Here is a 10,615-nt window from a genome sequence, read left to right as displayed (position 1 = left end):
GGCAGCCGGGCGCTTGAGCCATGATCGCCGCGGCTTTCCTGGTCCTGCTGAGACCCTACAGCATCCAGTGCGCCCTCTTCTTGCTCCTGCTGCTGCTGGGGACCATTGCCACGATTTTATTCTTCTGCTGCTGGCACCGCAGGCTCCAGAAAGGGAGGCATCCCATCAAATCCGTCTTTTCAGGTCGCTCAAGGAGCCGAGGTAAGAGACGCTGCCGCTCCCTGAGGGCGGCGGGGGGTGTCCCCGGCCCATCCCCGGCTTTGTGCCGCCGGAGGGCCGCCGTGGCACGGTTTAGCCGGGCAAAGGCTTTAAAGAAAATTCAAGCCGAGCCCAGGACTGCGGCAGCCTTGTCTCCACCCATCCCTCAGCGAAAGCTCGGCTAGAGGGAGAGAGGTGAGAGGCTGGGAAGCCCCCGTAGCCCTCCCCGTTGTGTCAAAGCGCAGCAGAACTTTATGCCCAACTTCTTCCCGATGAATTAAATATAAATGCCGGGCGGAGCTGCCGGCTGTGCCCCAGGGGCCAGAGCCGTCCCGGACTGTGCGCCGGAGGGCGAGCGGTGGGGTAACCCCGTTAGCCGGGGCGAAATGCCAGGTGCAGCTGGTGGAGCCTGTGTCTCTTTCTGCTTCCCTTCCAGATGCTGTCATGAGAACTCATCACTTTCGCTCTGAGGTAATTTATTTAGCACGCAATTTCAAGGTCAGAAGTTGTTCTCTTTACCCGAGTACCTATTGTCGTGGTCTTTTGTTAATGAAATCACCTAGCAAACTTTTCATTTTGCATGAAAAACATAATGTCCTCTTTCATCTCTTGGTTTGGTTTTTTCCCTTCCCAACACAAAATGAGCTCTTCATCTGTGTTACCCTAACCGGCCTGCCAATTCGTGTCATTCCCAAAGGAATTGGTTACTTGGAGGAAAGCTGTGCTTACTGTACGTGCCCGAGCTCCCCGTGCCCAGAAGCAGCCCTGAGCCCAGCTATGGACTGGCTGTAAATGCGCGCAGAGCGATGGGGCTGGGGCTGCAGAGCCCCTGATCCTGGCTGTGCCCACAGCCCCACTGCGCCCTGCTCCCTGCCAGGGAGATCCCAGAAGGATCCAGACTACAATCCTGCTTGGCAGGGACCTCAGTGTGTGACTTTGTATGCAGAGGTCAGGGGAATCAAAACTCCTACATGCCAGTGCTGAAAGTATAACACAAACCCCAGTCACTTCCTAGGGATTCTGGATGAGGAGCGTAGTTGCTGGGAAAAAATGAAAAATAGTATTTGTTTTAGTACCCACTTTGTTTCCATGCTGCCCTGTAGAGCTCCTGTCTAGATATTTCTCTTGCCTGGTTTCCTGCTATTGATTTAAGGCATATCTTCATGCCCTTGCCTATTATTCTGAAAGCCTTGAGAGACAGTTTTGCCCCAAAATGATATTTTGTTTTAAATTATTTTCCCTTACCCTGCTGTGGGTGTGAAAATTATCCAATTATGACTAATGTTTTCAAAAGTGTTCATGGGATATATTTTTGCAGCGTGGTTTGTATTGGCAATTAGTTTTAAATTCTCAACTATTTTGAAATTTGTACACACCATCACAAAAAGAGGATGCCATAGGGAGTGTCCTATCTTTAAACCATGAAAAGCCTGAGTTTGTTGTTCACCAATGCTCCAGTAAAGCGAACAAACAAATGTGTACCTTTGGAAATCAAAATATTTTTTCACTATTTAGTTTATCCAATATGAAATGCTTGGTTTCCATGTAAAATTCACTCAGTCCTGAGCCTAGATGGAGATAAAGTTTAGTGTTTTGAAATATGTACCATCCTGCATGGTGACACTTCAGAGGGAAGTTGGCAGAGTAATTTATTTTTATTGCTTCAGTATGTGGTTATTTGTTTATCATCCAGTAAGAAGCAGATGAATTTAAAATATTTCCTAGAAGCTTCCATTAAGTGAAACATACTAGGGTAACTGTTATATTCTTTCATAATTTTCTGTATTTTGTTTAGATGGAATGCTACAGCTAGTAGTCTAAACTGCTCTTTTAAATAAGTGGTAGAACTGTTTTTCCTTTCATTTTCTGATGAGACTTTTGATAGAGAAATGATGACTCATTTGACATCATTAAATTTTCATTTTCCAATATTTTTTCAAGTAAAATGTTATTTTAATGAATCTAATAGAATTCATTAATGAAAAAATTACAGGCATACTTCCAATAAAAATATTGGAAACATCTGAAGCAGAATTTGACATTCTCTAGTTATATCATCACAAAACATTACGCATTTCCAACTGCAGTACAATGTTAATGAAAGCAAAGCATGATACATGAAAATATGGGCTTTGTATAATCCCCCCACCCCCAAAATGAATGTAATATCTCAGCTCCAAGTTTTATGGCACAAGGTACATCTGCTAGCTTCCACCATGCTTAGCTGTTTGTCAGGTGTAGTTATAAATAGTGTTTCTTAATTAGAATGAAAGATAATGAAAAGCAGGCTGATAGTAAATAGCAGTGGGTTGGCATTCATCTCCTGAGAGCTGGGTTCAAATCCGACTTCCATCACGTGTGAACGTGCAGGTGGTCTAGCAGCAGTGCACAGAGAATTATAATTGCCCTATCTACAGAGCCTTGGCAATTCCTGCATGATTGACTGCCTGCCAGGAAAGCCTTATATTTGGAAAAATAGATGTGTGCAAATTTATGTTGAGATTCTTTGCCACAGCCACAGTTCTTGTGGTGCCTGCCTTCATTGTCCATATACAGTGAGAACTATTGCATCCTTTGCTTTTAATACTGAACAACACAATAAAAAACAAGACTGCATACTATGGGAGGCTAGACACAAAATTTGAAAATGTATTTATAATCTTTTCAGTCCTTCTGTTTTGGATTTTATATGCCACTGGTGAATTGAATCCACAAATAGTCAATTTTTGTGGGCCTTGATTTTTAATGTCTCTGCAAAACATGCCTCATTATTATACATCAAAAGTCTATGCAGATATTACTTATTATAGAATGAACTTAAACAGTTGACCCCCTGCCTCAAAAGGAGGTAAATTTGCATGAATCATTATGAATATAAAGTAGGTGAAAGTCTGTCTTTGTTAGAGGTGCTTAAAACCAGCAAACGTTAACCAGGAAGATGTGAGAGTTTCTTGAGATAATACGATTATTGTCTCCACCTCCCCAATAACACTTGCTACCATCTGAAGTTTTTCAGGCCTAATTTTTAATATATTTTTTATTTACAGTCCTCAGGTTCATCATGACTGTAACTGCTCTTAAGATTTTTCCATTCCCCAGGTACTACAGAAATTCTATGAAATCACAAAGGAATCACACCCAGAATAGTTAATATTCCTAATCTCAGGGAGACCTAGATATGCCACTGCTTTAAAAAGAAAACAAGTAAATTTCCAACAGAAATATTCATTGCTACATGACACATCAGACTTTGATGTAGTTGTTTGCACTACTCTGTCTTTATTTTGAGAATCAGTTGTAGAATGAAATACCTGTGCTAAACCAAATCCACACCAAAATAACAGTATAACTCAGTGAGAGTTTTACCAAAGTAGGGACTATGATTCATTGTTTGACCTTATTATTATTATTATTGCTATTATTATTGTTGTTATTGTTATTATTATTGATGTAAAGGCCATAAATTATTCCCTAATTTTATTATTTTTGTGCTCTTTGTAGAAGTTTTTTTCATGAAGCAAAAGAATTTTCTCTGAGTACTTTGTGGGCTTGGGCTGGACTCCTTTCAATGTTTATCATTTTATGCCTTAGGAAGATGTGTGATAGTCTCCTGTACCTTTCAATGGAAAAGCATTGTCAGCATTAATGTGCTGGTGTTGCCACTTGTGATTTAAATTTCTTTCTGAATTAGTTTTCCTCATAGTTGAAGCCTCTGGAGTCACTGGATTATGTGAGATTTTTACCTTCAATTAAAAAAGGAAGTAAGTTTCTAGCCCTTAGGCTGGAAGGAATTAATCTGAATGGTATAATTCTTAATGTATTTTGATTTGGTGGTACAAACTGTTGAAAAGGAAGGTTCTCATTCAGGATCTATAAATGGTTGGGTTTTATGAGATTGTGAAGGGATTATTGTGCTAATTGCTAAAGTAGCAGTTTTCAGGTTATTGAGGAAAAATGACCAGATTTATAAATCTTTTGCCAGAAATTTTCTCTGAGTTTCACAGTTTTCCTTTACCTTACCTTTTATGTTAGGAACTGAGGGGATCAGTGTCAGTGGGTAGTCACATGCAACATGGTATGACTTTGTATTTATTTAATTTTGACTCATATTTTGGGCAAGTTTTCTGTGAATGCTTCCACTGAGACCTACAGGTCCAAAACTACTAGGAAACAAATCAGTACAAGTTTTACAGTCCACTGTAAACTCTGACTTTGCATCACCCAGGTGGGACTAATCACACCAGTAAGATAAATAGGAGTTGACACTTTGTGAAAAGACTCTGTGAGGGCTAGCAGTGCGTGTTAACCGTGTCTGTAGCAAAGGAATAACATTTGGTGGTTTAAGTTTTGCAGACCCCACATTTTCATTTTAGTACACTGAACAGTTGCTACAAGGTTGTATATACCCAGTCTATTTCAATATTTTTATTGACGACATGGATGAGGGTATTGAATCTTTCACCAGTAAATCTGCAGATGACACTAAACTGGGATTGTGTGCTGATCTGTTTGAAGGTAGGAGGGCTCTGCAGAGAGACCTGGAATTGTTGAATGGATGGGCAGAGTCCAATAGGATGAAGTTTAATAAATCCAAGTGCCAAGTCCTGCATTTTGGCCACAATAACCCCCTGCAATGTTACAGGTTGGGGATGGTGAGGCTGGAGTGTGCCTAGGTGGAAAGGGACCTGGGGGTACTGACAGCCGTTGAGACACCTGAGTGTGTCCAGAGGAGGCAACGAGGCTGTGAGGGGCTGGGAACACAAGCCCTATGAGGAGCGACTGAGGGAGCTGGGGGTGTTTAGCCTGGAGAAAAGGAGGCTTAGAGGTGACCTTATCACTCTCTACAACCCCTGAAAGGGGGCTGTAGTCAGGGGGGAGTTGGTCTCTTTCTCCAGGAGCAACTGACAGAATGAGAGGACACAGTCTTAAGCTGTGCCAAGAGCAATGTAGGCTGGATATTAGGAAAAAGTTTTTTTATGGAAAGAGTGATAAAGTACTGGAATGGTATGTCCATGGAGATGGTGGAGTCACCATCCCTGGATGTGTTTAAAAAAAGACTGGATATGGCACTTGGTGCCATGGTTTAGTTGAGGTGTTAGGGCATGGGTTGGACTCGATGATCTTGAAGGTTTCCTCCAACATTGTGATTCTGTATTGCTATGACTGGACTGGGAGTGAAATAGTTCGTCCAAAACTGATGATATTTTTTTAAGACTAAATGGATTTTCTAAATCATCCATTATGGTACAATGGGTGCAAAACTACAGTACAACGATCTCCAGGAAATGTATATATTGCTTTGTCAACACAGATGCCCAGAAAGTTGTTCATAAACTTATCCCTAAGTGTACCTTTGCCATAATCATGCCCTTTCTGAGGCTGATTGTGAGACAGTTGCCTAAAAATATGGTTCTAGTTATCTTACAAAACAATAATGAATAGTCTTTGAATTCAAGAGTTGCACCATAATTCATCCTGAGCATTGCAGTTATTTATAAACTGCTCCAGATATGTACAGCTCCAGTGAAAGGAGAAATCAGCAGACCCTCCAAGCTGAATTTGAGTCTTCTGTTTGATCAGAGGGAGTGCATCCAACAAGCACAACAAATGTGCAGGACTAGCCAGCAAAATACATTCATTCACCTATTGAAAGGATGTTTCATTGTCTTTACAGAGTTGAATCAGCCTGAAAATATTTTACCTTTGTGTTTGACATGATTTCCCTCAGGATGTTTAAACTATTTTTCCATTAGCTGTCTAAGAGTTAAGAAACAAGTTCAAAGGAAAATAAATCAGAGAAAAAATAAATTGTTTTCTTAGCTGTATGAGAGCACTTACGTATAGGAATGAATGGAGAGCTATAAATACAGGTTACACTGTATAAGGACAAACCATTCTGTCCATTTTTCATAACATATCAAATAATGTGGGCCAGACAGAGTGTGCCACACTGAGCTGTCACATGGCAAACTAGGTATCACTGAGATTAGGTTTACTATGTGTCATCTGTCCATCACTCTTTGTCAGCTTCAGTCACAGCAGTGCTGCCTTTAGGTAGCCCACGAGCATTGGTCTGTGCTGAGGAGCAGCCTGTTCAGCAGTTGTATCACCAAATAGATGGCATTTGTCTGGTTGCTGCAGCCAGACTGCTCGAGTGCTGAGCTAAACTAACTCCAGAGGAGTTAACTTGGGTACTTTTAGTCTGTACTACCACGTAGTGTACAAATCCTAATGTATTTATATCACCTTCTGGTTGTCTGCATCTCTGCTCTGGATTCTGATGGTCTGCAGAGCTTTGAAATGCTGAGGGAATCACCTCTGAGCTCCACCAATCACCTAAAAAGTACTGACATTGTGTCATGGTACACATCAGTGGTCTGGCATGGTGCTGGGACATGCTTTATAAGTGAACACATCCTCATGGTTCTCTAGCAGGACCAGGAAAACCACTGCATAAAGATAAACTACCTCATAAAAGTTCTTCTTACTCTTTAGTTTCCCATTAATATACAATTATGCCAACAACCTTATGGCTATCATGTAAGTATTTAAACATCCATGTTTCTCAGTATGTACTGCTGTCTCTGGAAATGTGGGTTTTAGATGAGCTGCAGTTCAGTTGGCCTCTGTGCCATTTGAGTGCACCCTCCCTGTACACACGAGCACAACCCTGGTATTAAAGGGATGCAGGAGGAGCACAGCTTGTGGCCATCTGCCTGTTCACAAACACATTGTACATGTGTACAGAACTGGAACTTCTAGCTACTGTCTTTTACCCTAAAAAAAACTCAGACTGAAACCATGAATTAGAATAGCTGAGGTCATACTTGCAGTGAGAACATGTATTACCACATCTCCTGCAGAAACTGCTCTTACACAGACAGAAGGGATCATGCAGGGCTCCATAGATTACACACTGCTCAGAAAAGCCAAATCATCTGCACTGATTTCTCAGTTATCTCAGTTAGATTATAAGGGTGACAGATCAGGTTGTGGATGTTCCTTCAGAAACAGATAAGCTCTTTAGACTGAGGGTAATAAATGTAAGAAAGCATCACATGAACAGGGTAGTATGACCCTTGGGGTTGTGGCTGCTCTAGGGCTGTTAGATGTGTTTTCCTTGGGCATGGAAACCTGACTCACTCTCTTCCATTCCCAGACTGTTTTAAGTAGAGGCACCTTTGATATGCCAGGGAAGAATGTGCAGAGCACAGGGTGAAGTCACCTTGATGTTTTCATGTAGGATCTGATTCAGCTGAGCTGGCTTTTTGGGGCCTGGCCATGTCAGACATGAGAGGACACCAGCCAGAGCTGCAGCTGCACACCCTGCTCCACGTGCTCTGCAGCCCAGAGGGGTCTCAGTTCTGCAGGGTGGGCATGTGGGCCCCTCCTGGGCTCTGCAGGGTGGGCACATGGGCACGTGGGCCCCTCCAGCCTCCTGGGCTCTGCAGGGTGGGCACGTGGGCCCCTCCTGGGCTCTGCAGGGTGGGCACATGGGCTCCTCCAGCCTCCTGGGCTCTGCAGGGTGGGCACATGGGCTCCTCCAGCCTCCTGGGACAAGGACTCGGCACTGTGTGGCAGAGATGCTTTAGCATGTCAGGCTCACAGTGCAGACAGCTGATCTTGGCTCAGTGTTAGCAAAGCTGCCTTAGTTTTGAGCTTGTTCCTTGTGCCTCTGGATCAGCAGCCAGCCTGGGTGCTTGTACCCAAAGTGTCTGAGCCCCTGCTGGGCTGCCTTGTGCCCTACTGCCTTGCATCAAGGAGAGTCAGAGCTTTGCTGTTCCTGACTCATCAGTGGGAATGAAACATGAGCTGTGGCTGAAGTGTGAAAACACCATATCAGCTACAGAAACTAACTGCACTTGATGTTTGGGCAATGACACTTTTCTTGCAAGTTGTGCCAATGTCCTTATCTCCCCTGTCCACTCAGCTGTTTAAACATGGCGCTCTGCTTCAGGATGGTGGGGTAGGTAGGAGAGCAGACTGGAAGTGAAACACAGATCCTACAGGCTTAATTGATGATTCTATAAATTGATAGCACAAATTATACTGAAATACATAATCATGTCAGGCCGAGGTATTGTATTTATCCTTCTTCCTTGTTCTAGAAAGAACAAAATGATACAACCAAGTTCTCTTCTGATCTGCCTCCACTACCTTCCTTCATGTGAAGGTAGGAGTTGGAAAGTGAGTTTGTAAAAACAGCATCCCCTTATGCAGCCCCACAAGTTCACTGTAGGCATTTACAGATTATAGTCTGTAGAACTGCTCAGCTGACCTGGTGTTGATGTCTGCTTCAGGATGTGCTGAATGGTTCTTCAAGCCCCACTGAACGTGTCAACTAAATTTTTTATTGGTGATAACAGGAAGCAAAGTCTTGTTCAGGTATGTTGTTGGTATCTGAATCTAGTTATCTTAATAGATACCTGAATTCTAGCCTAGTTAGCTTTGTATAATACATTCCTGCAAAGTGTCTCATCAGTTATGCATCTATTTTACAATTTAAAAAGTACAGACACATCTTCACATGCTGTGGTGGGATACATTCTCTTACCAGTTTGTGTTTCAAACAAGCACACCAGAGAAAAGAGAGTAATCTCTTAGTATTAGGTGTTTGGCAGCACTGCTATGGTTTAGCAATCTCTGTTATTTCTTATTCAGCTTCTTACTGTATTTTTAATATTTAAAGCTAATTTCTTCTGGCAGATCCTTGATATCTACTGGACACTGCCCAAGATGAGGAGACATGAAGAGATGGAAAACAGAGGAAGCAGGGTTGGAAAGGGGACATGCTAGTATATTTTAAATTAAACCTTCCCTTGCAGACCACTGATCAAGCAGTACATTGATTTTTTTTTTGTTCTTAAATAATTGTTCCCTTCCCTGGGAGGTTTGCAGTGCCCTGAGGTAACAGGGAAGGAACTGGGACAAGGCATTGCAGAGCTGCTGTGGAGAGCTGCAAGCCTTGTCAGAGAACGATGGGGCTGCCTGGAGAACGGGCCAGCCTCTGTGGCATACAGCTTTAGACAGGAAAGAGAATTTAAAGGGTACCTTGAGGCATGACTGGGTGTGCCATTTGGCTGTTTGCTTGCAGATTATCAGATTTTCCTAGTGTTACAACTTACCTGTGCTTTGATAGGAACCCTGACCTTATGACAGGAAAAACCAAACGTGTCATGTAAAGCAGCAGTGTTAATTTAGCGTGGGTTATTGGACACTGCATTCTAAACTCACACCTAAACCTAGGGGCTCCTAAATGCCTAAATGCAAGGACTTCTATGTATTTACATGGGGGGGCCTGATTAGGAACTGGAAAGGAGATTATTGATGTTCTATTTCATAAACTCAACTGGGAAAGTAATCTTGTTCAGGTTATGTAAAAAGCAATTGCTTTAAATGCCTTTGAACATGTGGACTTATCTTGGAATATTGCATGTGCCAAATCACAGTCTTCAATATCTGAGAAATGGTTCCAGCACTGCTTAGAGTTTAGATTTTATAAGATAAGAATAATATCTCCTAAAATAAACATAAGGCATGCAAAGCAGCATCAGTGAAAGCTTGCTAATGAGGGAGTGGAATGAGAAACTGAATGTAAAATCTTATATTTTATGTTTTAAATCCTGATTCTTTATAGGAGTGACCCTTTGTAAGATTAAAAAAATTATCAAGAGAACCACACAAAAAATGGTTGCAGTCTATTTTTTTAGTTCTGATAGAGTCAAAATAGAACAAATACAATTGTATCCTCCTTGGGTGTTAGTGAATACACTCAGTGAGTGTAGGTAATCCTCCTGTGATAGAAAATTGACACGTTACATTACTTAGCAATCTTTATTATAAATATCTTGGAGAACTTAGCTTGAATCTTGGATTTTGGGTGGAACTTGTAGAACTGGCAGTTAACTAAATGTTGTGGGGTTTTCTTTGGTTTTTTGTAAACTGATGATATTTGGGATGGAAATCTCTATGGAAGAGGAAGGAGGGGAATAATGCAATCTTGGCCACTTTTTAATTTAGAACTGTTGTTACAATTCAGATGGATAGATATATGCATATTTATACATATACATATATGTTTTTCTACATAGCAGAAAGAATCTCAAATTATTCTCTTTCAGTGTGCAGGGGAATTTCATACAATAAAGTTAATTAATTTAAACCTGCCATTTTAGTTGAAGTAGGTTCTCCAACTCTAGGGTTTAATTACATTTCAGCCTGTCTGTAGAACAGCTGAGAATGCCAGCATCTTGAGAAGGGTTTGATGCTGCTCATATAAATGTCTGCAGGCCCTAAGATGCTGTGGGTTGTGGAGACATGAAAGCTTCCAAGATTTAGACAGGTGGTAACTGGCAATTTGAAGGCTGTTTCTTCAGGCCATTAGTAGAAATGGTAACAGATGACAATTCTCATGCAC

At 41.8% G+C, this 10,615-nt stretch overlaps 1 protein-coding gene across 2 annotated transcripts in view; it reads left to right on the top strand.

Annotated features, from left to right (window-relative positions):
• Positions 1–10,615, top strand: part of DST (dystonin) — a 288,951-nt gene continuing 278,336 nt past the window's right edge. For both annotated transcript variants that reach the window (XM_059468642.1, XM_059468637.1), the window contains exons 1-2: positions 1–201; positions 635–669. In XM_059468642.1, the coding sequence (XP_059324625.1) occupies positions 21–201; positions 635–669 (216 nt within the window). In that variant the 5' untranslated portion in view covers positions 1–20. The remainder of the gene's footprint in view (positions 202–634; positions 670–10,615) is intronic.

The sequence above is a fragment of the Ammospiza nelsoni genome, chromosome 3 (genome assembly GCF_027579445.1).
Source record: "Ammospiza nelsoni isolate bAmmNel1 chromosome 3, bAmmNel1.pri, whole genome shotgun sequence".
Lineage (NCBI taxonomy): Eukaryota > Metazoa > Chordata > Aves > Passeriformes > Passerellidae > Ammospiza > Ammospiza nelsoni.
Note: the sequence above shows the minus strand (reverse complement) of the source record. Positions and strands in the feature narration are given on the sequence as shown.